This window comes from Vulpes lagopus, chromosome 9 (assembly GCF_018345385.1).
Source record: "Vulpes lagopus strain Blue_001 chromosome 9, ASM1834538v1, whole genome shotgun sequence".
NCBI lineage: Eukaryota > Metazoa > Chordata > Mammalia > Carnivora > Canidae > Vulpes > Vulpes lagopus.
Genome location: NC_054832.1, coordinates 43,790,651 through 43,818,474, shown reverse-complemented (window position 1 = coordinate 43,818,474; position 27,824 = coordinate 43,790,651). Strand labels below are relative to the sequence as shown.

Genomic DNA, 27,824 nt, shown 5'->3' with positions numbered 1-27,824 from the left:
AGCAGCATTTATTAAGGATATCAATGCATAGGGAGTTAAATCAGGGGTATATTTGGCAAATAGCACAAATAGACTCTGCTATGATCTCTTTACTTTAAAACCTTAAATCACGTATCCTGGAGAGATATTTTTTTCAAAACAAGACCTATAACAAACACTTATTGATGCTTATGCACATTATGTATGCAAACCCACAGATTTGGGGTTCAATTACAGTTTACTTAGATTATAGTTTACATAAGAAAAAATTAAGGGCATTAAAAAAAAGACAATCTTATAAACTATTTTATAAACCACACTGAAGGAACAAACTTATGTAGAACATGACATAGTAAATAATATTAAGCAACCTATTAATGCTAATAAAGAAAATTTTTTCTTGCGTGCCCTTACATTTGAGGTTTCTAAAATATATGTAATCTTTGTTCAGTGCCCTTGCATGCCTGTATTTTCTGTATTTCTTGGTTTTGGGCTGCTGAACATTGAAAATCCCATGTGAGTGACATAAACTGTTTTATGTTGTGTCCTTACTATCCAAGAGCAGAAGCAGTTTGGTGTCAGGGAGTTGAGCGCCATCCAGCATGTATTACGTGATCCAGTCCCCCTGACTAGACCAGACTGGGCAAGAGCTAGACTTGTGTCCCAAGTTAGGCCAGGGCTCGTCTCTTTCTTGGGAATTGAGAAAATCTACAAGCTGTTTGAGCGGTCTGAGCTAATCGTGTGAACAAGACAGGGGTCGCAAATTGGTGCCTGTGAGCTGAAACTGGTTCCTAGATGAACGTGGTTCATAAACAAGTTGGCTCTGTTTCGACAATCTTTTAAAGAATTTGAATTAGGGGCACCAAAACTTGCAAATCAAAAGAGTTCATTAACAAAAAAAAATTGGATGTCTCCCTCATTTTTGTCTGTTTTAAAAAAGGTGAGGCAACGTTGGAATCACATTCCCAGGGGCCCAGCGGCAGCCCCTTGTTGGTAAAGCCCAGTCCTGCCAGGGCGCTCCCACCAGGGCCCCCACTACCTGTCGGGTCACCTTCTCAGTTCCTGTAGGCACCGCAGTTTGAGAACTGCCTTCCCTGTCTATGAACAGTCACACGCTGGCGTTGTAGGATGGCTATCAACACACGGCAAATTAGAGGAAATCTGCTCAAAGAGAAGGCCTGGGGCGTGGGGGTTAAAAGAGGAGTAGGGGGAGAGAGAGAGAATGTAGGTATGGAGCTGAGAGAAGCAGTAGAGAGAACGAAAACTCCACGTTGCTCGGGGATGGCCTGAGGGCGCGTCCAGAGGCAGAAATTCCTGGGCGAGGCCGGGTGCTGGCCTGGGGAGCGTGGGCGTCCTCGGAGGTCCTCGGAGGTCACGGCGCGGTTCAGGGGCTCAAAAGCACGAGGCCCAGGAGACCCGGGCAGGAGCAGGTGTGTGGCCCCCGGGGCATCCCGAGCCCCCGAGCATGCGCGCACAGACACACGCACCGGAGGAGCCGCGGGCCGCGCATCGCACCAGGTCACACGCCTACGGGCATATGCTCCCTCGACCCCGACCCCGACCCCTGCGCGGGCCCGGCCCAGCAGGCGCAGCCCCGGGCGGGCCTGAGGAGCGGCGGTCGCCGACCGGGCCCTGGGTCAGGGGCCCGTGGGGCTGCCTCGTGCGGGCGAGCCACGCCGCCGCCTTCCCCCACGGCCTGGCGCCCTGGAGCCGCATCTGGGCCCCGCGCGGGAGCCGCGTGCCCCGCACGCCGTGTGCCACGCTCGGCGCTGCGGGTCCGGCCGGCGGCCCAGGCCGCGCACAGGCCCCACGCCCGCCCACGCTGCCCCCAGGCCGCGCACAGGCCCCCAGCCCGCCCATGCACAGGCCTCCCACTGCACAGGCCCCCAAGCCACCCACGCACAGGGGCCCCAGGCCGCCCATGCACAGGCCCCCGCCCGCCCGCCCACGCTGCCCGGAGCCCCTTCCGGACGCCGCGCGCCCAGGAGGGCGCCCTCCCCGCAGAACGCGGCCGAGCCCGCCTCCGCGCCTGCGCGCCCCTGCGGAGATGCCCCGGAGCTCGCGCCTCGTCCTGCCCGTGTCCGCGCGTCCCCCTCCCCGGACACGCTCGCCGCGGAGCTGCGTGGGCCCTCGTGCACCCCGCACGCCCGCTCCCTCCTCTCCAGGGAGGCCCAGCTGCGCAGCCGCAAAGACAGCGCCGTGGTGGGCGAGTCGAGGCCTCCGGGGGCCGGGGGCGGGAGGCCGTGGCCGGCGACCCGCGTGGGTGTGCGCACGTCCGCCCGCCCGCCCCGGGGAGCCGCGGTGGCGCCGGGGCTGCTCGCCGTGGTTCTCCTGACGGGTGAGCGGGCGCCGCGTGGAAAGGGCACGCCGTGGCCACATCCGCGGGCACAGCCCAGGTGAGGCCCGGCGCCTCTGCGGTTCTGGGGTCCCGGGGCCGACAGCCCGTGCGTCCGTCTGTCGGTCCGTCCGTCGGCACCTGAGGAGCCTCGCCCCTGGGCAGGAGCCCCCGCTCGCCTCCGCCCTAGGCGGCCTTACGAGGGCGTCTGTCCCACGGCCCCAGGGCTTGGCCCCGGCAAGAAACCAGAGGGACAAGCATCGGGACCTGAGGAGGGCTCCGAGTTGTTCCCTGAGAAAGAGCCAAAGTGACTACATTTATTCTTCTGACAGGTGGCTTACAACACTTGATTCTGCTTAATCTGAACAACAACCGGCTCACATGGATTCCCCAAGAAGTCAGCAGGTAATTTGGTTTATAGGGACACTTGGGTAAACGTCCCCTTCTCCACCCACCCTGGTCATCTGAACCTCGACCTCACTGCTGGGCTTCCAGGCCTTTGGGGTTTGCACCTGGCCAGGAGGCCGGTGAGGACTGAGACAAACCACTCATTTTAAGCAGATGATTCTTTTTTTTTTATTCATTTATTCATGAGAGACAGAGAGAGAGACAGGCAGAGGGAGAAGCAGGCTCCATGCAGGGAGCCCCATGCGGGACTCGATCCCGGGTCTCCAGGATGACGCCCTGGGCCAAAGGTCAACCGCTGAGCCACCCAGGGATCCCCTAAGCATAAGATTCTTTAAACCCTTCCGGGAAGATGAGAAATAGCGAAACTTGGTGGTCTAAGTATAAAAGTGAGGGTTTGAAACATAAAATTCTAAAGTTGATTCTATTACTGGTGTCCCAACTCTGAGGTTCTTGGAGTTTGCTCTGATACAGAGTCGGGGACTTCCGCTTTTATTTCCTGTAAGTTTTCGAGACCATTTTCAGCCTGATGGAAAAGGCAGTTTGAAAGCAAAGTGTTGAAAATTAAAATAGCATTTTCATTTTAAAGAAAGCCCCACGTTTTATTACCGTTAACAACAACAGCAAAATGCTGTGCATCTCATGCTGCACATCTGCACAGATGGGCTGCCGCTACAGTGGCTTTCTGGAGCCAGCTGAGGGCCTTGTCCTTCTGCAGGCAAAACACTCTCTTGGGTTTTTCCTCTGACAGATGGAGAGAAAACCCTACTTGGGTTTACTTGACTTTGGAGACTCTCTTTATTGCTTGTTGAATAGAAACAGATGTATAACAACATAAGCGCATCCAGATTTTTAAGGGATACAAAACTCTGAACAGTCCCTAACAAAGGGATTTGTGCAGCACCTAAAGTCTACTCCGATTCACTTGTCTATCCCTCAAGCCAAAGTATTAGCCTTCCCAGAGAGATTTTCCCAGAGAAAGTAATGTTTTTAAGTCACAGTGACTAGAAAAAATTTTTAAGTGATCTAATTTCTGCAAATGAAGATTGTCACAGTGGAAATGCCAATACCTGTCTGCGTGTGCTTTCATTTATTTAGCTTATCAATGGATTTATGTGTCAACGAAATAATGAAAAAGAGGGAAGATCTGGTGAGCTAGGTCATTGTGCAACTAGCCTTATGACCTTGGGCAAGTCGCTTAACTGCACCTTGGCTTTCCTGTCTCTAAAGGAAAAATTTTGGGTAGATGAACGTCAGAACAGCTGTAACATGCTACGATCTCACAATTTATTAGGCTTGGATCTGCTTGGAGTATGAAGTATAATATTCAAAGAACTGTATATATCTATAGTGACGTGCTAGAAGATGGAACGAGATGCAAGCTTTCACTGAAAAACGTCGGATTGCAAAATATATGAGTCTACCCTATTTTATAGATAATTCTGATAGCCTGAATTCCCGCTGGGTCCTGTATGTCAGCTGATTGGTCACCTCCTCAAGCAGGATTCCATTTTCTGACCTTGGGAATGTTTCTTCACCTTTCCATACCTCAGTGTCTTCAACTGCGACATGCGGACAATAATAGGGCCTATTCATGGGGGTGGTTTTGACAGGTAAATAGGCAAATTCGTCCAAAATATTTAGGATTGAGCCTGGGACATGGTAAGTGCTCAGTGGATGATAGCGTTTCTTATTATGGTTTGTTATTTTTATTCTTCTTTCTGTTCCTCCCATTCGTCCCTTTTTAGAGATAAAACACTGACTTGGTGGTGAATTTGGGAAAAGCATGGAGCGTAAATGGCTCAGTGTCCTCCTTTCACTCTGCCTTCACGTAAGCAGCTGCCTTTAGCAGGAAAGGCTGTGACTGGTGGGTATGGTGAATTCAGGGGAGGGTGAGTAGGAAGCCTGAGAATGTTTGCGTCGGCTTTGTGCTGATGTGTGATTCCCTTCTTTCCGGATGTCATGTCTTATTTCTCCATCGGAGGGGGAGAGTTCTGTTAGTTTACTTGAGCTACAGAGTATTGGTTCATGGACTTGGAGTCACACCTGGACAGGTGAGAGTTTTGCCCTGAAACAACTCTGTCATGGGCAGGACTGCAGAGCCATAGAAGGAAAAGGAGAATGTGGGTATCCTGGGGACAGAGAATCTGAAAGAAAGAGGGAGAAAGGAAGGGATTAAGCCAGTGGGCTCAGTTCTTTCTCCAGATTCTCCACTCAGGGAAGTTACTCTTCAGCCCACTGGAGAGGAGAGGGGCAGGGAGAAGCTCTATCTCCTGTAGTTTTTTCTTGGAAGAGTGGAAGTTCTCCCTGCTTCTGGCAAAGGAAACAATGACTTATCCTTGCTCTTTACTCAACCAACGAATGATGACCATTTGCAGTAGCCTCTAGGCCTCAGCCTTGTGCCTTCCAGTAAGGACACAACGAAAAGCCAACTGCCATGATAGTGATTTCAGAGTAGAATCAATTAAGATCGTGATTACAACAGGGATTAGTGAAGAGAATCTTGTCCCTTTCTGTTTCTCCACGGGACCTACGCCGCACACTTGCACTCTCTTGAACACTGGGTCATCCAGTTTTGACCCTATATCCTCTCTGCAAGTGCCTTTGCTCCTTATTTTACCAAGAAACGTGGGATCCACGGATCCCTTCTTTTCAGGCGTTTTATCTTGCCTTAAGTAGACCTTAAGGCAAAGTCTACTTCTTGCCTTTTCTCTCTTGCTCCCTCATTCTTTCATTTATAGCCAAACTTTTGTAAACTGCCATCTGTCTATTGCTTTTGTTTCCTACTTAAACCCTTAAAATTTGTTTCCCTTCTTTATTCTACTTAATATTATTTTTAAAGACCATTAATGTTCCTTGGGCAATCAAATCTAATGGTCTTTTCTCTCTACTGAATACAGATTACACAAAAATCACGAGTGTTCCATTCAATGAGTTTTGACCAATGTACACACACCAATAAGGTATTGAACAGTTCCAGTAAGGTGTTGAATATATGTACATTTCCTGAGTTCTTCTCTCTCATAAGCAACTACTATTTTGATTTCTACCTCTACAAATTAGTTTTACTTGTTCTAGAACTAAATAAATGGAATCATACAATATGTATTCTTTTGTCTTTTACTGAGCATATTTTTTTTTTTGAGATTCGCTGTATTGCTGCATTTGTCAGCAATTCATTGTTTATCCCTAAGAGCATTTCATTGCATGAATTATGCCACAAGTTATTTTCTCCTGTTTATGGACATTTGGATTCTTTCCCTTTTGGGGCTACCATGAATTAAGCTATTGTAAATATTCTCGTGCAAGCCTTTTTGTGGACATATACTTGATTTCTTTTTCGTTTCAATTCCTAGGAGTAGAGTTGTAGAGCCATGGGGTAGGAGTATAGGTATATATGTTAATTTACTAAGAACTGCCAACAGTTTTGCAAAGTGGTTGTGCCATTTTACACAAGTGTGTTCACTTTAAAATGTTAACCATTTGTAGTCGGTATGAAATTATATCTCATGATAGTTTTAGTTTGCATTTGCCTGAAGTTGAGCACCTTTTCATATTCTAATTCCCCATTTATATGTCTTCTTTTGTGGAATGTTTGTATGAAGTATTTTTTCCATTGAAAAAAATTGTATTTTTTTTCTTAGCATTAAGCTATAAGAGTTCTTTATATATTCTGGATAAAAGTGCTTTGATAAGTGTGTATATTGCAGATATTTCTTCTAGTATATGGCTTGCCTTTCAATTTTCTTAATGGTACCTTATTTTTTTTAAGGGTTCTTTAATTTTGATGAAGGCCAATTTTAAAATATTTTCATTTTAAGATTAGTGCTTTCTGTGGCCTTTTAGGGAAAGAAATATTTTCCTACCCCAATATTATCAATGTATTATCCTATATTTTCTTCTATAACATTTATAATTTTAGTTGTTATTTTAGCTGTATGATTCATCTCAAGTTAATGCTTGTGCATAGAGTGGAGTAATGTCAAAGTTCACTTCCCCCCCCCACATTATTCCTATATTTTCTTCTACAAACTTCATAGTTTTAATTTTTATATTTGGATCTATGAGTCATCACAAATTAATGCCTGTTTGTGATGCAGGATAATAAAGTTATTTTTTCTCCATATGTTTATCCAGTGGTCCTAGCACCATTTGTTTAAAGATTTTCTTTTCTTAATTGCACTGCCTTGACACCAAATGACTATTTATGTGTCTATTTGGACTCTCTCTTCTATTGCATTGAATTATTTTTCTATAATTTCTCTGAATACTATCTTAATCACTGTAGCTGTATTGTAAATTTTGAAATCAGTTAACATGAGTCCTCTGACTTTTCTTTTTTATAATAGTTTTGACCACACTAGGGACTTTGAACATCCATGTAAGTTTTAAAATTCATTTGTTGATTTTTACACGAAGAAACCGTTAAAAGATTTTTATTTGAGAGAGCGCTTGGGTGATGCAGTTGGTTGAGCATCCAACTCTTGGTTTCAGCTCAGTTTGTGATGTCAGGGTCTTCAGAGTGAGCCCCATGTGGGGCTCTGTGTTAGTATGGAGTCGGCTTCAGACTCTATCTCCCTCTGCCTCTATCTCTCCCCATTGCGTGCACTCTCTTTCTAAAATAAATAAATTTTAAAAAAGATTTTTATTTGGGTTGAGTGGAACTGTAGATGAATTTGGGGGAGAACTGGCATCTTAGCAATGTTGTTTCTTTTCATATATGAACAAGACCAAGACATATCTCTACTTTTATTTAGAGCTTTTTAAAATTTTCTCAGTCATAATTGACAGTTTTCAGTATTGGAGGCCTCTCCTATTGTTGGTTAAATGTTCTCTTAACTATTTTATGGTAGTGTTTTTTTTTTTTTTTATGTTACTGTAAATGGAGTTTTTAGAACTTTTATTTTCCAATTTTTGTGGCTACAATATAAATAGTGACTTTGTAGTCTATGATTCTAGATTTGTTAGTTTCTATTACCTCTCTTTAACATTTAAAATGTTGACTATCTCTTTAATTTTGAGATACTCTCCTCCAGTACCTTTAGGGATTCCTTATTAACCTAGTTCATCTGCTGATTCTCTACTCATGCCTGCCTTCTCTAGATGCCTTGTTTAGTTTTTTGTTGTTGTTTTGTCAGATGTCTGAGTTCCTCAAGAATCTTTCCTACTTGGGATGCCTGGGTGGCTCGGTGGTTGAATGTCTGCCTTCAGCTCAGGTTGTAATCCCAGAGTCCTGGGATTGAGTCCTGCATTGGGCTCCCCACAGAGAGGGGAGTCCTGCTTCTCCCTCTGCCTGTGTGTCTTCATCTCTCCCTCTGTGTCTCTCATAAGTAAATAAAATCTTTTTTTTTTAAACTTTTTAAAAAAATTTTTATTTATTTATGATAGTCACACACACAGAGAGAGAGAGGCAGAGACACAGGCAGAGGGAGAAGCAGGCTCCATGCACTGGGAGCCCGATGTGGAATTCGATCCCGGGTCTCCAGGATCGTGCCCTGGGCCAAAGGCAGGCGCCAAACCACTGCGCCACCCAGGGATCCAATAAATAAAATCTTTAAAAAAAAAAAAAAAAAAAGAGTCTTTCCCACTTGCTGCTTTTCTCTCTTCTCCTGCCCTTTTTGTTGTTGTTCTTCCCATCAATCTCATCTATTCACAAGGCTTCCATTGTTGGTTTGCAGTCTTCCCCCAGTCGCCTTCACCTGCACTGACCACTTCACTACATCTAGGCTCCTTTTTTAATTGTTTAAAAAATATCAATTTACTCTGTTATTACTTTAATCTCAACACATTGGATCTTGAGATTATTATATATTTTCATTCTTAGCTTTGCAAACAGACACATCTGCATTTGAATCTTGACACTGTTGTCTACTAGGTGGGTAATTTGGGCAAGTTGTTTACTCCCTCTGATCCTTTATTTTCCTCACTTCTGAATTAATGGTAATAACTCCAGCCTTAGAGTTGTGCTGATGATATAATTTAATGCACCGGTACATAGTTGATGCTCAACATTACTAATTTCTTGTGCGTCTTTACTCAAAATACTAATATTAGACTCATAGCTTACTATGACCCCCTGTTGCCCTGATTTTACAAGTTCTATTATTAAAAGCCAAGCTCAAATGTTTATTCTCCCAAAATGCTTGTGGTATACCTCACTACCTACCATACCTGCAACTAGAAATTCGAATTTCCTTGATTCATTTCTCTCCGTCTGATGGCATTTCCTATCTTCATTTTATGATTCTATCTAATATCTCCTTCTAGACCATGATGTCCATAAGGCAGAATTTGTGGCTGATTCATCTGTGCATCTTCCACAGCAACTAAAGTGGTTCTCACATCTGTTTGGTTCAGGATATTTAATCTATATCCATACCTTTATCCATTTATATACATGTATATATGTATATACATATTTGTGCGAGTATATGTCCTCCTTTGTCCTTTGGCTTCCTCTTCAGTATAGCTGATGTATACATACAAAAAGTGAAAAATAAAGTTTTCTCTCTCTTAAATCGAGGTTTTGATTACATAAATTCTTTTAACATAAGCCGATTATAAAATATCTTCAAAAGTTAAATTATAGTAGAGATTTTTTATGCTCAAAGTATTTGTAGTAGTTGTGAACCTGTGACTAAAGTAAGGCTCAGATGAGCTACAAAAAAACAATGAATTGACACATGGCTTCTCATAAGGGGTATGTACAGTGGGCTTTCTTATTCTCATACTTTTCAATCATCTACTTTATTTTTTAGATTAAAAAGCCTTGTAATTTTGAGTATAAATCATAACCAGCTAGCCAGCATTCCTAAAGAACTTTGTTTTCTTGAGAATCTTTCTGAACTTCAACTTAGCTACAATCGGCTCCTTTCTTTACCTGAAGAGATTAAGTTCTTGAAGAAGCTCCAGAAACTTGTCCTGATTAAGAACAACATTGAAGTTTTGCCAGAGGTAAGCAAAACACGGAACCAAGTTTTCTTGGGGAAGAACTCACTATGACATGATGGGGAGTGGCTATGGAATGGGTTTGGACATCTGAGTACAAGCCATCATTTGCTTCCCCTCCAGTGAGGCATAGTCAGTTCCCAAAGCCCTGTGACTAAAAAGGGTTACAACTTGGATTATTCCACATAGCTAGGAACGCCCCATTTAGTAAAACTAAATTTAGGTTTGCTCACTTAACCTGAATTTCAGATAAGGAACAAGTAATTTCTTAGTATAAGTACGCTCTAATACTTTAGTATAAGTATTGCATAGATGTATTTATACTAAAAATATTGTCGTCTGAAATTTAAATTTAAGTGAACCTCTTGTATTTCATCTGGCAAACCTATGTACAGCATGCATTGTAAGTACATTTTGGTTTTGGAATATGTGCTGTATATCTTCCATTTTTCCTACCTATCTACTCTCCATCTTTTTCCAACCTGTCCTATGCCCGGAAGACTGACCTGCATGGGTATCAGTAAGCTCCATTGTCCTCTGGCTTCCTTTTGGATATGGCCAATGAGAGCCACTAGTAGGAGATGAAAGGGCAGGAGAAGAGTGAGTACCAGATGGTATTCCCCTGGTACCTTCCCTGATAGGATGTTATAAGTTGCCTGCACACTTTTCTTGTAGACCATAACGAATATTTGGTGATTCTCTAATAGACCATTACTACCTCCCCTTGGTTCTTCAGACCCATGGAAGTAAAGAACTCCCTGCCACTGCCAGCCTTTGGGAATTTTGTGGGAACCTTGCCAAACTTTTATAAATGGTGGTTTTATTAAACTCTCCTCAAATTTCCCAGTTTGAGAATCTGTTTCCTGCTAGGAACTTGTCAATGGGTTTACCTTCGTTCGTTCCCTATGCAAATTAAAATTAATTTGATAGGAGGGAATGCATGTCATATAGTAAATAGAAGAATACAGAAAAGTAGCTCAATTTCTACTGTTTCATTTTTCTCTCAAGAGGATATTCCCTTAAAAAATTTTGTGTACACTGTAATGTGATATGTGAAAATATAGCAAGGTGTAGGCTGTAAATAAGTGTATTTCAAAAATATTAGTCTTAAGTTCCTTAAAAATCTTAATTTCTGTAAATAACAGTTCTCGAAATTACAAAATAAATCTATTAAAAGTGTAACACCTTTATTTGAAGGAAAATAATTAACAGTAGAACCATTGTCATGAAGCATATTACTTTGTGTTCATAACAACTCTGATGTTGCTCTTCTTATTTACCCAGTTTATTTTTTTTAAAACATTTATTTATTTATTTATTTATTTATTTATTTATTTATTTATGAGAGAGAGCCCGTGAGATCATGAGCATGGGGGAGTGGCAGAGGGAAAGGGAGACGAGCAGACTCCCTGCTGAGCATGAGCCTGTTGTGGGGCTCAGTCCCAGGAACTGCATGCAGATTATGACCAGAGCCAAAGGCAGACACTTAACAGACTGAGCCACCCAGACACCCCAACCCATTTAAAAACAAGGAACAGAGAGGTTATATGACTTGAACACAGTTTGCAAAAGTCAGAGTAGGGAGGGGCTCAAATCCATGTCTGTCTGACTTAAAAGCCTGTACTTCAAGTCAGTACTCTTACTACATTTTTTTTTTTAAATCTTGAGGAGTTTGGGCTTTAAAAAATGTAAATGCTAGTAAGTCCTGTCCTGAATTATTATGTAAAGAATGCCTATGAGCATATGTCCTTCTACATTTAATATGATTCAGTTTATCGTTATTCTTTTTGTTTTGCATTATAAATGGTAAGGCATTATGGGAAATACTCATTTGTTTTGATAGTGAATAGATTATGAATCATTTTCTGGTATACTATATTTAAAATTTTTTAAAATTTATTTTTATATTTTTTAATTATTTATTTTTTAAAAAATTTAAAAGATTTTGTTTATTTAGACAGAGAGTATGAGTATGAGGTGGGGAGAAGCAGGGTAAGAAAGAGAGAATCTCAGGTAGACTCCATGCTGAGTATAGAGCCTGATCTGGGGCTCCATGGTCAGGATCCCAGGACCTTGATCCCAGGATCATGATCTGAGATGAAATCCAGAGTTGGATGCTTAACAGACTGAGCCACCCAGAGGCCCCTGGTACAGTATAAGTTATGTCGTGTGTGAATGCATATGTCCATTTAGTCACATTGGGCATGTAGATAGATGCTAACAGATTTTATTTTATTTTTTAATAAGGAAAAAGATTGGGTTAGCACAGTGCTAAGCAAAATATAGATCTGAAATAAATGCCTTTGGAATTGTTGATGTACCTTTTACATCTGTTTTCAGTTTCTCAAAGGTTTTTTGTATTTTAATTTTAGTAATGTCTACTGAGTTCTCACTATAAGGCCTTTCAGTAAGTCCTTTCTGACTGGTAACTTATTTAATCCATTCAACAGCCATATTAAAGTAAGGGCTTCCTTTACCATTTTCATTTTACAAATGGGGAAACTGAAGTACAAAGAGATTAAGAAATTTGTCCATAGTTACGTAGTGCCAGAGGTCAGATCGAACCTACAAATAGTCTAACTCTTGGCTTCCATGTTATGTTGCCCTGGAGTGGTCGAGGGAAGTGGAGACCATAGAGATCTGGCACCTCATGCATAGGGGTCTCCTCCAGGAGGAGGTACTGAAGAATTGATCAGGTAATTAGGAAAAGATGGTCAGTCCCATCAAGTTTGAAGTTGGAAGAAATATTTATGATTCTATATATTGAATTTTTGAATATCTCTCTTTTGTTTTCTGACACAGGGACTTCGTGATCTTCAGAATTTAAGAATCCTAGACATAGCTGGAAATATTATTCAGATACTTCCATCAGGAGTAAGAAAAATTTACCTCTATTATAAACGAAACATTGTTTATGCTACTGAGATTAGAAAAATATGAGCAGTGGTAAAACCTTGTAGTAATTGGAGCCTTGGATTATACAAATGACTCAAAGATTTGCTTTGTTCTAGAATTTCAAAAACCTGTTCTCTCCCATACCTGGCCATGTGTTCTCTGCCTGCTGAAATTGTTTGAACTGAGTGAACTCTGATTGCTATCATATATATTTTAAATGTGTTTTGTTATTTTATACTGCTTTGGTCACCTCAGACTTTTGGAAAATATGACTTTCTAGAACATACATTTTCATCCCTTGTAATTAATCCAAGGTGACACATTTGTTAGTTGTTTTTGAGTCATAAACAATGAAAAATACCTTTTCCCACCATGTAGAAATGAATTTTGACTTTCTGTATTTCAAAAAACAGAAACAGTTGGTCTCAGCAACTTTTGGCTTTTGGGAAAGAAATGGCAGTTTTTTTATGTTGAATTTTTGTATTTGAGCAAGTGTCATTCCATATGCAAGATAGTAATTAGAAACTTATCAATCCAGAAGGTATTCAATAAATAGTTTTTGATCTATTAACACTTTTTTTTCTGATTGATCAACTCCAAATTAGTATTTCAGGGTTTTTTTTTACCCTTAAAGAAATTTTTTGCACTGAAGGCGACTCAAATATGAAAAATGAGTGTAAAGTCTATTTTAGGAAAAAAATGTAGTTTTTATTGTGTTAAAATATAACATACGCTTTATCATTTGAACCATTTTTAAGTGTGCAGGTCTATGGCAGTAGGTAGATATTTGCAATGTTGCACAGCCATCGCCAGCTGTCTGCAGAAGTGTTTTATCTTCCCCGACTAAAACTTTGTTCCCCTTAACACTATTTCTCTATTCCCCTCTCCCTCCCCCAGGCCTCATTTAAGTACAGGATACCTCATACAAACATACAATAATTTGTCCTTTTGTGACCATATTTCACTTAACATAATATCTTCAGAGTTCATCTGTGTTACAGTTGGTGTGAGAATTTCCTTCCTTCTGAAATGCTGAATAATATTCCATGTATGTATATGTCACATTTTGTTTATTCAGAATTCACCTTTCAGCTCTTGAGAATAGTGCTGGTGTGAACATGGGTAGTACAGATATCTGAATTTCTGTTTTCATTTCTTTTGAAATGGGTATATACCTAAAAGTGGAATTGCTGAGTCAATATGGTAATTGCTCGATTATTTCTTTTTAAAAGTTTTAATTTAAATTCCAGTTAGTTAACATACAGTGTAGCATTAATTTCAGGTGTGCAGGATAGTGATTCGCCATCTCCATACAACTCGCAGTGCTCATCGCAACAAATGCACTCCTTAGGAATTGCCAGATTGTGTTCCAGAAATACAGTTTTGAATGTTTAATAATTGGGTGTTGTTAATACTGACCTGATAAATGCTATCAAGTTTTATCATCCTGCAAGTCTTAGTTCAACCCTCTGCCCTGTGATGCTTTCCATGTTTTCCAACAGTCTTCTGGTGCCACCACTTCTATGGTACCACTGTGGTTTATACCATGTAGTAGAGTACTTCTTTTCAAGTCTGTCTTGCCATTAGACTGTAAGCTAAATAAACTACCGAGTTTTTTTAGTTCCCTTGAAACAATTATTTTTATTAAAAAAAAATCTTTTATGGCAGAGATCTCTAGCTCTTCTTACCCTCAAGAGCCCAGTTATTTTCAAATTATGGTCATTTGAAGAAAAAGTTGACCTGACTTAAGTGAGAAAAAGTTCTAATGATTATCACCAGGGGGCATCATGACATTTGCCTTTGATGTGAGGTTTATAACGAAATATCTATAAAACATTTGCAGACCTAACAGAAAACTTCACATTTCTGAAACACGCTTGGTCAGACTCCTCCATTAGCCGTTTCACTGCCTGACCTGTCATGACCATACTTTTCAGATTGAGAAATGACACTAGAAGTTGTATTTCTAAAGCGGTGCTTTGCAATTATTTAGTAATTTGCAGACTTGCTAAGCAATTTTGCATGTTATGAAATATTTATAACAATTTAAGTTTGAATCGCCCATTGAAGAAGACCAATCTGTTATTATTCCTGGTTAGCACTGAGGCTCTAGAGAGGTAATTTGCCTACAGAAGTTGCCCTGAGACTCGAGAGGGCCTCAGAGTCCCCAGATGACCTATGAAAAAAATTGTAGAGGGATCCCTGGGTGGCGCAGCGGTTTGGCGCCTGCCTTTGGCCCAGGGCGCGATCCTGGAGACCCGGGATCGAATCCCACATCAGGCTCCCAGTGCATGGGGCCTGCTTCTCCCTCTGCCTGTGTCTCTGCCTCTCTCTCTCTCTCTCTCTCTGTGACTATCATAAATAAATAAAAATTAAGAAAAAAAATTGTAGAGTTTCTGATTCAGCAGGTTGGAGAGCCCAAGAATTTGCATTCCTCTTAAGTTCTCAGGTGATACTGATGCTGCAAGTCTGGGCATCACACCTGGAGCACCACTGGCCAGAAGTGTAGAGCAGTGATGGAGTTTGGACTTGCACTCAGGATTTTTGCCTGCAAGCCCAGGGCTCTTCCCATATTACAAAACTCTGCCTCTGAGAGGAATAAATTCTTTGCGTCAGGAATGACAGGCAAAGGTCGTCTCTGTTATGCTACACAAATAAATGAGACCTTTCTTTAATCTCAGTAGCAGTTTGGGTTCTGAGAGGTTCCCTGTGTCCTCGACTAAAATGATACTCAAGGATCATTCCTTGAACAATACCATTCCTGTATACTCTGGAAAAATTTTCACACTGAAACTAGGATTTTGATATGTGAGCACAAGGAAAGCCTATAAAGTTGGAAGCTGAGTTTTATACGTTACTCCTCTTCAGCCACCCTGTGGTTGTACTTGTGTTTGGAAGCGAGGCTCAAGTCTAGGTAAAATATTTCCCTGGACACATACAATTACGATAGCCTACAGGAAAGTGCTTTGCTGAGAGTAGGCATCCAAGAAATATGGATTTAAAGATGTAACCTACAGCCACGGCTACATTTTCCATAATTGCTGTTTGCTTTCAGTTTCAAATTCATATTAACATTCATTTGAAGCCCTGGCCTCCATAAACAGGTTCTGTGTCAGAGTTAAGAATCTTGAGTATTTGTATATCCCTAAGGTCTGTAGGCATATAGTGTTTTCAGGAGGAAAAAGCCTCATGCAATGGTGGTGTCATGAGAAAAATATGCTTGGACTATTTATGGGAGGGATAATGGTTATAGCACCTATTCCATTTTATCAGTGCCCCCCATTTTTCCTTCAAGAATTCTTCAGAGTCCTCATAAATCAAATTTGAGAATGGTGCAAACACTTTCCCCTTTCACAGTATGAGAAACACAGGGGGAAAATATAAGTAACTTTCCCAGAAACACAAATCATTTGAGTGGCGAAGAGACTATTTGAATCCACTGTTCCCAAACAAAAATTAAATATGCTAAGTGAGCAATTTACCGGTTGTATGACCTTGAGCACATAACTCAATCACTTTGTGTTTCATTTTTTTTTCCCTGTGGAAATTGGGGATATTAATAACACATAACATTATTGGGAAAGGGTCTGACACGGCAAGTGGTGCTCAGCAAATAATAGAATGAATAAGTGATTAAATGAGATAACGTGTATAAAGCTTTTACTAGTGGTTGGCATGTGGTCGATAGTAAATGTTATTTTTATTTTAAAGTCTCAACTACCTGCCACTGTATCCATCCCAAATGCAGGGACACTTTTGCACACTTTTAAAGTCATGAGAGCACCTGAATGATTTTAACTTGCTAACAGCAGGATAACCACTGATCTGTGTGCGCTGGTACACCAGGGGGGCACAGTCTTATTGGCACCTTCCTCTACTTTCTGTTCTCCGTGTGCTTTTTGCCTGAATAGCTATTCCACGTTATTTTCCTCTGCAGACCCACTTACAGTCTCCTGGCCTACCTTGGTGAAGCAATAAAACAGAACCAACAAACGATTTCCCTGAAAGGGGTCCTTGTTTCCCTGGATCTTTACCAGTAATTCTATTTATTTCTGTCTCATCCTTTCATCCTGTCTCTTGGCTCACTTGCTTTCTGATTGTCAGTTACACCGGATTCCTCTGAAAATAGGGCCTCTCGTTACTGAACTTCCTTTTCCTTAGACCCTTTATTCAAATTGATGCCTACTACTTACCCAGATGCAGTTTCTTTCCTCAAATACTTTTAATTTAAAATGGTTTCTCCATTTATGGCTGATGCTGATTATGATCCATGCCAGTCTAAACATAACTTGTTATGGTGTCCTTGATTCCAGACACCTTCCTTACAGCTAGCATGGCACAGGCCCTGGCTTAGGGTCACGTCCGCCTCGTATTTGTCTAATCCATTAAGCCTAAATATTTCACAAATGCTCCCAGTGTCTTTTGTTTTACTTTTCTGTGCTTAATTTAAAGTCAAGTGACTTTTTGAGTGCCTCTCATCATTTACAAATGGGGTCACCTGCCTTCAATAGAACGACTTCTGTATATGAGCAGTTAACATACAAATACGCACACGATGCATAAGGAGGCCATTTAGCTTTGGATGAAGAGAAATTGTTCTGTGAAGCTGACCGAGCACATGGAGAATGGCTATATAAAAATTTCAAAATGTCTATGATCAAAAATGTGCTTGAGTGGCCAAAAGTGTGGTACAATCGTGGGAAAGGAGCTGCCTGGGAAAATGAAATTGTGATGTTTGTCTTGTATCAAAACTTCTATCCAAGCTTTTGAAACTGTTGCAAGATGTTTTGAAAATAGCCTAAAAGTTTAAAACTGATGTGCAGGGAAATGTCTTTGAAGCTGTGTTCAAGGACATCTCCGAACGTCTCCACCATCTAGTGATTTGGTTTGAGGTATCCGCTTTGCTGGGTAGCCCATGAGAAATTCCATTTGTCTACCTCACGCCCTTTGCTTTTTCTCTGCCTCTTGAATAGCAACATTAGAGAACCACTTTGTTCTTGTTCCCATATCTATAGTTTATTTTCTGTCTCTGTTGGTTATTAAGGAAAACTGTACCCTATCCTTGAAGCTCATTAAATCCTCTAAAATTTGACCTTAATTTGAAAATAGTATATTTTCTTTGGTTGTCGGTGCTGCCTTCAGTGGCTCAGTTTATTAGGAGATATACATTTAAAACAACATTCAGTGACCTTTAAAAAAATGGGATAGGAGCCAACGCTTGCCTAATGAAAACCCCTTGTGGCCTTTGCGGTTTTATGTAAGTGATATAAACTTAGCTAATAGAGAATTAGTGAGTTCCAAAACTTGACTAAATGCCCTGCCTGTCACTACTTTTATGAGAATGAGATCATGTTTTCTTCTGTTTCTTATATAGGGGGAGGCAAAGAGGAGAGTGTTGAATTATATGTGATTGCTTCTTTCACCCTTCGAATTCTAAAATTTCATGAGATAGACTTTTTGAAATGAAAAGCATAGAGAAAATTCATAAAATATTACCCTGGATGCAGCGAGGGTTTTGTTAAAACCCTGACTCAAAAATTGAGGGCTCAGTTAAGTTACAGGTATAACTGGAATTCCCTGCTTGGCTAAAGTAAACAATCTGAGTTCTGCCTTTTTAGGTCTATTGTGCTTTTATCAGAATGAGCGACGGGCTGGTCCAGGATGACGCCAAGTGCTGCACAGTCCCCCCCACCCCAATCCACATGGTATGGGGGGTGGTGAACAGTGTTCCCTTTCACTGGTTTCTCTTGGAAATTGTATTGTGCTAGCCAAGCAGCTAAAGAGTGATTGAGGAGACAAAAGGGATGCTTTTTATCTTTGAAATGGATATCCCAAAACTTAAGTGGGTGTTACACCCATTTCACTTGTTGAGAGAAAGGGAGCATAGGGTTATTTGCTCCTAGTGTCAGAGTCAGAGCTACTATTTTTTTTTCCTGCTGTGTGATAAAAGCTGAGTTTACATGATTTCAAAACGAAGGTCAATATTTTTCAAGGGGTAAATCAATCTAATAAGAAAATGAGAAAAGTTTTAAAGAGAGACTTGGACAGAAATTCAGTAATGCCGTTCTTATGTAGCCTATTTAAGCATTGGTTTTGACTTAGATGATGAGTTTTTTCCTACTCCACACCCCCACCCCCAAATGCAAGCTCTATGAAAGCAGGTATTTTTTATCTCTTTTCACTGAACAAGCCCTAGAACAGGGCTTCTTATAAATTAGGCACCCAATAAATACTTGCTAAGTGGACAGATGGATGGATGGGTGTATGGATTGGGTGGATATGGACTTTACCTAACAAACAAGCATGACGGCTTTCTTCTGCCAGAAAAATCAAAACTGATTTGTGAGAATGAGTAACCAAAAAGTTGGTCTAAGGCAGTTTTTTTCAACCAGAGAAGATTGTGCCCTTCAGGGACATTTGGCAATATCTGGAGATATTTTTGGTTATCACAACTGAGGATTGTGGTGGTACTATTAGCCTCTAATGGGGGAGAGGCCAGAGATCCTGCTACAAATTCTATCATGTGCAGGACAGTCCTGTGTAACAAAGCATTATCTGGTCTAAAATGTCAATGTCTTGGTTTGGAAGCCCTGGTTTTAAAGATTTACTATTTATTCCTCTTATATTTTCCAGATCATAATCCTTTTAAAATATATTCTTATCAAATAGATTTTAGAGTGCATAAGAATTGGCTGTGGTGTTTGTTAAAATTTGATGTCCTGGCTCTATATGTATGCATTCTGAATTATGGCTAATAATGCTTTTTGCTTTAAAGTTGAATTTTCTTATAATAATGTGGCTTTATCAGCTACATCTATTTTGATTCATGCTGCTAGGATACATCTATTTTAATTTCTTGCTTTCAACCTTTCTATAGTCTTAGATTTTAGATATATTTCTTGTAAATGCCATATGACTCTTCATTTTAAGAAGGTGATAACCTTTGTCTTGAAATTGCAGCATTTAGTTAATCTAAATTGGATGTAGTGGCTGATTTATTTGGGGCTAATTCAGTATCTTCCTGTATATTTGTAATTTGTTCCACTAACTCTGTGTTCTGTTTTCTCTCTTCCCTTCTTCCAATATGATTGGAAATTCTTGTGATTCAATTTTAAAAAATCTTTGTAAGGCATTTTTATACGATTTTGTTATTATTTTTTTTAAATTTACTACCTTAAAATTAAAAAAATCCTACTTGCTTTATGAAAGTGTATTATTAATTGGTACTTACACCTTCCTCTTAGACAATGCAAAGACTTTAGGAGACTTCAAATCTAATTATTGACCTGCATTCTTAGATATTTTGTGTTTGTTAAAATTTTGTATTTTATATATGATTATATTTTAAATATAATTTTCTATTTTAAAAGGTTTTATTATTATTTTACACAGTATTCATTTAGATTTATCTGCAGGTTTCACATATTTGCTGTTTTTCATTCCCCCCCCCCCCCCCATATCTCCAGTCTTCCTTTGGGATTCTATATTTGTTTCCAGCTCAAATTACAGTTTTTAGTTCTCTTTGAGAATGAGTCTGTGTTCCATTTCCTAGGTTTTGTTTGAGTTAAACTATCTTTCTTTTATTCTTGAAGAATAAATTTTACTGGATATGGATTTTTAAATTGACAGTATTGCATTTCACTACTTTCTAAACCTTGTTCCACTGTCTTCTAGCCTCCATTGTTGCTGTGGAGAGAGAGGTCTGGGAAAAGTGTAGCTGTTGCTCCTCCTTAGGTAATGTTTTTCTTTTCCTGGCAGCTTTAAACATTTCCTCATTATCTTTCCTATTCCACATTTCAAATATGATGTGTTTAGATGTAAACTTCATTTTATTTATCCCAGGTGGAATTTATTGGGCTTTTTAGATATGTAAATTAATGTCTTTCATTGTTTTTTGAAAAATTCTTGGTCATTGTCTTTTTCAATATTGCTTCTGCCTCTGCCTTCTTTTGCAACTCTAATTTCCCATGTATTATAGCTTCTAACATTATCTCCTTTTTGACTTACTCTTTTTCTTCCCCACTGTTTTCTCTGCTTTTGTCTCTGCTTGATTCTAGATATTTCCCCCTGAGAAATTTTACAGTGTAATAATTTACTCTTTGATTGTGTCTAATGTACTTTTAAACCCATCCAATGGGTTATTTCTTTCATTTATATTCAGTGCTACAATTTTCAGTAGGTTCTTTTTCAAATCTACCATGTTACTTTTTTTTTTTTCCCCAACATGGGGCTTGAATTCATGACCCTGAGATCAAGACCTGAGCTGAGATCAAGAGTTGGATGCTCAACTGAGCACTCCAACCATGGTACTTTTTATATTTTTCAGTAATCTACTGAAAAATTTAAGCTTGGTTTTTATTTTCTGGAACATGTAAAGTATAGTTGTTTTAATGTCTGAGTCCGATATATTCAGTATTGGGAAGTACTTTTGGGTTGATTTTTGTTTTCTGTTGTTTGTGCAGTTTAATTTACCCATATCAGAGTTTTCCAGAGAAATGCCATTCAACCCAGTTTACCATCTTTTCTTTTTTTAGATTTTATTTATTTATTTGACAGAGAGCACAAGTAGGCAGAGGGAGATGGAGAAGCAGGCTCCCTCCTGAGTAGAGCCTGATGACCTGAACTGAAAGCAGGTACTTAATTGACTGAGCCACCCAGGTGTCCCCCATCTTTTCTTTTAATGTGCTTAGTGATATATATATATATATATATATAGATGAATATTCTCCCTCTCTCTTTCTTACTCTCTCTCTCTCTATATATGTATATATATACATATATACACATATGTATACATATATGTATACGTATATACATATATACACACACATATATATGTATGCACACACATTCATATGTATGAATGTATATATTGGACATGTGTATTGAAGTGTAGGTGACACACAATATTACATTAGTTGCAGGTGTACAACATATAGTGATATTATAAGTGTATAATGCTATAATACTTGGTTATATTTGATTATATCCAGGACATTGTATTTGAAAAAATACTTTTGAAAATAACTCGAGGCTTCAGATGATGTAACTTCTAGAGAAGTTTTCATTTTCTTTTGCCACTTTGACAGTGATGTAATGACATCCTTCAGTACAATGGAAATAAGAATATGGTGCCACTTTTGTCTAGTTTCAATGTATAAGAGTCACCCAGAATAGTCAAAGTTGGGCTGCTATCTGTGTGGGGTGGATATATATATATATATTTTTTTATTTATCCTTATTCCTAGGTGAAAATTTCTTTCTGGCCTCAGAGGAGCAAAAGTGGTTTTAAATGTGGGGCTCATTTCTTTGGATATCCATGTGGTCCTGGATCTTGTCTTGTTTTTTCTGTTGGTCTTTTTAGCTCTTTGATGCTTTGAAGATTTCATGTGTATATTTATGTTTATTGAGATATTTTGAATTACCTTGTTTTCCATTACTGGACTTGGAATTCTTTGATTTCATTAAGACAGTGAGAAAACTTGAGAGACTTCATTCTGAAAAACTCAATTACCTTCTTCAACAGCCAACACATTTCCTTTTCTTTAAGGAACAAACATTCACCTCTGCTCGTTTCTCGGACTCTTCCACAGGTATCAGGATGTGAAGTAGTAAAGTACTCTAACTTTGACTTACTCAAACCATTCTCTTGCTGATAAATAGATACTAGATCTAGTTCTTTGGTTAAGTGGTATGTATGGTCTCCTTATTTCCTGCCTTCTTGAGGAAACAGTCTTCACTCATCTCTGCATGCCCAGTTCTTTTGTATCATTATAGTCTTAGGTCAGGTGTCGAATTCTCAGGACAGCCTTCCCTGGACACCCAATCAAAGTAGTCATCACATTACTCTATTGCCTCAATGCTTAAAATTTTCTTTATGGAACTTACCACTGTTATAAAAGTATGTTTATTTGCTTACCTGCTTATTGTGTCTTTATCCACAATCCACTCTTTTATGCCCAAGGGAATGTAAATCCCCATGAAAGCAGGATACTTATCTGTTTATTCATTTGTTATGTTCTTATTGCTCAGAGGAGTGCTTGGCAGATAGTAAGCATTCAGTGTAAGCTTTCATCTCACAACCCCGAGATCAGGAATCACATGTTCTACCGATTAAGCCAGCCAGGCACCTGGAGAGATTTCAGTTTGAGAATCATCGTCTTTCTCATATTTTTGAACTCTAATTTTATTTGCCACAATTTATATGTCTTCTATCATAAACTACCTAAAGTTCTTGGAAGATAGTTGAGAATATTTTAAAATATAAACCAAAACAAAAATTAAAACCTAAGCCCTGGCTGAGTAGGTAACCCAGGAGACTTCCAAAGCTTTCTATATTAAATTACAGGTCATTTAACATCTTATTTATAATCAGCAGTGAGGGAAGGAGGGAAAGGGATCACTTTTCTCGTTATCAGACTTTTATGAGGCAAGGATCAAATAAATCTATAGAAACTACTCAATGTATAAATGTTAGCTTTCTCTCTCTCTTTTTTCCCTTCTAAGTGCCCACATGCAAAAAATCATGCTAGTGTGCAGAGAAGATAGGTACAGTGATTAGTGACAGTAAAGAATCAAGGTTCTAGAACATAATGAGGGGCAAAAAATCACTTGTATATCAAGAAGACAGCTACTCAGAAGTATCAGGGAACTTGGCCCAGTATATAGTTCTCTTTTGTTAGTACCAGGGCAGCTTTTCTTTTGGACATTCTGGAAATTCCATGGACTAGATAAGAGTCTGAGGATCGGGGGTGGGGGTGGGTAGGAATAAGGCCATCATCATAGGAGGGATGCTCTTCCATTTATGATATATTGTTACACTGTTAGTAAGGGTTTTGTCTACTTAGGCCACAGATGCTTACTGGAAAACAGTAATAGGCTAAGGAAGATAAGTAAAAGTTACTATATAAAAACCATGACTAATATTCTTTGGAAACTGCGTTTGGTTTTGTGTTAAACATTAGAAGCATCATCTTATTTAATCCTCATTATAGCTCTGTGGGCTGGGTACTATTAGTCTTTCCATGAGAGAACTGAAGCTTTGGGAAGGAATTAATGTACGTATAGCAGGGCTGAAATTCAAACCTAGGTCACCTCCAAGTCCAAATATTTTTTATCCCTGGTAGTAATTCATATAAACATACCATGCCTGATTATCATAGATTGTTCCTGTTTGTCAAGATTGTATACTCTTTTAATTTTTGTGGAAGGCATGGCTGAGTTGAACTATCCAGGGAAAGGACTGATATCTGAATCTCCTACCTCCTCTGCGTAGCTCCCTGTGCTCCTGTGGGCTCTGGTTGACTTTAGGAAATTGAAGTCAAGACCCCTGGAAATGTGTTCTTTAGGATAACTAAAAGCATACTTTTATTTGAAATGAGGAGTGGAGATTAGCAGTTGATTCTGCAAACTCTTGTTGAAATGGGCTTTTTGTGCCTAGTAGTTAGGAGGAACATTTGTAACATCTGAAGTTCCCAACAAACCAAACCTCCAACCTTACCGTTGAGGGAAATAAAAAATACTGAGGTAGTGGTCAAGCATCTGCCTTGGGCTCAGATCATGAACCCAGGGTCCCAGGATCGAGTCCCACATCGGACTCCCTGCAGGGAGCCTGCTTCTCCCTCTGCCTGTGTCTCTGCCTCTCTCTGTGTGTCTCTCATGAATAAATAAATAAAATCTAAAAAATAATCCTGGGGTTGAAACATATTTTTAGATACTGTGTTGGAGAGTCAGTTGCTGGTATTCTTGGATTAAAGGGGGGAACTTCAAAGAAACTGGAGGTGTGACTTTCTAGGAGGGAAGACTAAAGAGAAAGCAGAACTATAAATCAAGGAGATAATTCCAGGCTGAAGACACTGCATTTGTAGGAGGCTTAAGACAGCTAAGCGGTGCAGTAGATATTAAAGAACCAACTCACAGATGGGGAGACAGTAGGTGACATTGAGGAGAGTGTATCACTGTGGGGAAACTTTTGATATTGTAGTTGTTTGTCTTAGAGCATAAACATTTTACTTTGAATAATACAAGTGATGCTGCCTGCTGTGATAATTGACTGAGCTAGCAAGTGTAAGTCCTCAGAAACCTGGCTACTGCTTAAATGTCACAGTAGTCCTGCTTCCTCTCTTTGCTTATCACCAGCAAAGCACAAGCACGTGCCCCCCGCACACTAGGACAGTGGTGCAGGATTGCGCCCATGATGTCTGGGCCTTAGAGACATGGTGCTATACATCATTACTGCTTCCTCCCCAACTTTTCTCCGAGGTTATCTCCTATATCTAGGTGCCCTTTAGGCAGGCTGACCCAGACTATGAGAGAATGAATGAGGGGAAGGGGATGGAGGAATAATAAATGGAAAAAATATATAACCTATGCGTACCTGAGGGGGTATTGTTGGAAATCTAATTAATGCCAGCAATTTTCTTTAGCTTTATGGCAGGAAGAACAGTTATACTTTAATGGTCATGGATCAAATATACCCTCTGTAAAGCAAGAACAAAATAAAATGAAACAAACATGGAGCTTGTGTTTAATATCGCAGTGGAAGAAGCTGTTCTATGAAATTATTTTACAGCACTCCCATGTAATTTTTATTCAGGTTTTCAGTGTTTTGGAGTACAAGTCCCGCTAAATGTCCCCTGGGGAATAATAAGTAGAGTCAATCCAGCACTAACTGTCCTCATATAAAAAGAACAAGAGGGTTTATGCATCTTTGGAGCAAGCCCAGGACTGCCAACCAAGCACCGCCTTTTAATAAAAGCTCTGCCCCTGCCCATTTTCATAGACACAAAGCTGGTTATAAATTCTGCTGTTCTCTTTCCCCCACCTACACCCTGGTGATCTTGCCTGATTTGCTTGCTGAATAGGCACAATTTTTAGTTACTGGTTTGCCCCACCCTTGTTAAGCTGTGATCCTTGATCAGAGATTTAGGAGATTTGGGAAGTGTTTGAGACAGCAAGAGGAGGGCACCATGCTGAAAAGTCAGAGTCCCACAGAAGCAGCAAAATAAGGGCAGCTCTTCGGGAGAGAAGTCTGGGTAGCTCATGTAAGTGCTTTTAGCATTAATAGACAAGGAAATGGGGATGGGAAGGAGATATCCAGTGGCGTGATGGTAAATGTTTGACAACTAGCTCTGTTTGTGGCATCTGCCAAGTTCTGTGGGGTAAAAACACCCACTGTGGCCTGTTTCAGGTTACCAACATGACCTGATATCACTGGAAGTCAAGTTGAATATGAATGCTCGTAATTGGCTTTTCTTATCTGGTACTGGTCAACAAATCACTGGCAGTAACCTTGGCACCTCTAGTATGGAATTTTAAGGGATTATATGTCTGTCTTTTGTGTTAGAGGTTCTTAAAATATTAGGTTTGCTATTTATAAGCTGTCTATTCTTGAGTAGAGATCCTTCAGTTTCCTTAGGCTCATTTCCTTACTATTAAGTCATTTATTAAATATATTTGCATATCTTTTAAAGAAGATTTTATTTATTCACGAGAGACACACACAGAGAGAGAGAGGCAGAGACACAGGCAGAGGGAGAAGCAGGTTCCATGCAGGGAGCCTGACGTGGGACTCGATCCTGGGACCTTGGATCAGGCCCTGAGCCAAAGGCGGATGCTCACCCCCTGAGCAACCCAGGCGTCTCTATATTTGCATATCTTTTGTATGCCAGGAAATACTGTTGTAGGCATTCTGGATACAGAAGTGAGTAAAATAAACCCAGTACCTTCTTGATTCTTATATTCTAGAGGGGAAGACACAAAAAGCAAATACACGAGAAATTTAATTTTAGGTAGTTCATGAAGAAAGCACACAGAACACTGTAAGCCCTGAAGGGGAGATTTTGTGGGTTTTTTTGTGCACTATTCTCAGTGCTTAAACCATCGTAAAAATGAATCAGAGCATGAAGGAGAGTCTGGTACTCTACGTGCGGCTGACATGATCAGAGAGACTTGAATGATATAGAACCCCTGTGGCAGGTGCTGTTGGGAAGTTGATTAAAGGTCCCGTCTGAAACCCTCTTCTCTTGAACTTCCTTTGGGGGGAGTGGTCATGTGTCACAGTTCTGACCCAGAGAAAAAGAAATGAGAATCTTTTGGGTGGAGTTCCTGGAAAAACTTATTATTATTTTTTATTAACTAATGTTACTAGTCAGTAGGCACTTCTTCAAAGCTTTGAACACTTCTATTTGAAAACAGAAAGTAACACGATGCTTAGAAAAAAATCTAGCATTTTATAAATTATGTCTTTTTGTCACAAATTTCAACATACAAAAAAAAAACAAATTTCAACATACAAGCAAATTATTGAAGAGTTGAGTTTTCTAAAATGAACATGCGTACATGTATGTGTGAACATGTGTAATAAAAAATAGATAAAAGTAGTGAATGCTCTAAGCAACCTAACCAAGAGAGGATATATGCAAAAAAAGAATTTGGGTTTTATGTTCCTGTAGCTGAACCAGTGTTTCTTAACATTTTTTTTTAATTATTGTGCCCCTCCCGCCAGAAACTCTTTAGACATTTTCCCCCTAATAACTTGTCCCCACCCCATTGCATTTTTTTGCACTGGAGAGAGACTGTGTATATGCTTATATTATCAGGGAGGATTGAGTTTTGAAGGCCACAAACCATTGTAATAATATCTAAGGTTGTTTTGTTCCCTCATAAGCCAGTTTTCACCTCCTTGGGGATCATATCAGTCCTCATTATTGAAATGCGTGAGTTGAACCAGCACGGAACTTGAAAAAATATTTCTTACATTCTTACTTTTATATCTCATGGGCCAGATATGTGGGAGAGTTTTCAGACTTCTGAGAGAATCTTAGAATCAGCACAGATGTTGAGCTAGCTTTCTTGAAATCTTTGAAATACTTTTAGTCCTGGGAAAATTTCATCCACTTTGGGAAGCTGTATTTTCGGTCTTTTAATCCAGTACAGAAAGACTCTATCTCCTGTTGCTGACATCCCCAAATGCATCTTCTGAAAGTTTGCAGATCAGAATTAGAATTAGAGTGATATAAGTTTAATCATTTTGTAAAAAATTTTGGGAATTTCTTTTCACTGTGGATTATTTGGAAAATAGAGATAAGCAAAAAGAAGAAAAGCAAAATTATGCATAATTTAAGCATGCTGGGGGAGGGGAGAATGCTCATACCATGACATGTTGGTTTATTTTTTTCATATTCTTCTAGTTTTTTTTTAAGGTCTGAATACTTGTGTGGATATGCACATATAGATTTTTTAAAAATAGAATATTCATACA

At 39.7% G+C, this 27,824-nt stretch overlaps 1 protein-coding gene across 2 annotated transcripts in view; it reads left to right on the top strand.

The window, feature by feature from the left end:
* LRRC69 (leucine rich repeat containing 69) overlaps positions 1-27,824 on the top strand; it is a 91,456-nt gene that overhangs the window by 19,276 nt on the left and 44,356 nt on the right. Inside the window, exons 3-5 of one of the 2 annotated variants that reach the window (XM_041768471.1) lie at positions 2,647-2,719; positions 9,478-9,673; positions 12,470-12,541. The exons of the other annotated variant lie outside the window; for it this stretch is intronic. Of the exons in view, the coding sequence (XP_041624405.1) occupies positions 2,647-2,719; positions 9,478-9,673; positions 12,470-12,541 (341 nt within the window). The remainder of the gene's footprint in view (positions 1-2,646; positions 2,720-9,477; positions 9,674-12,469; positions 12,542-27,824) is intronic. 2 annotated transcript variants of the gene reach the window in all.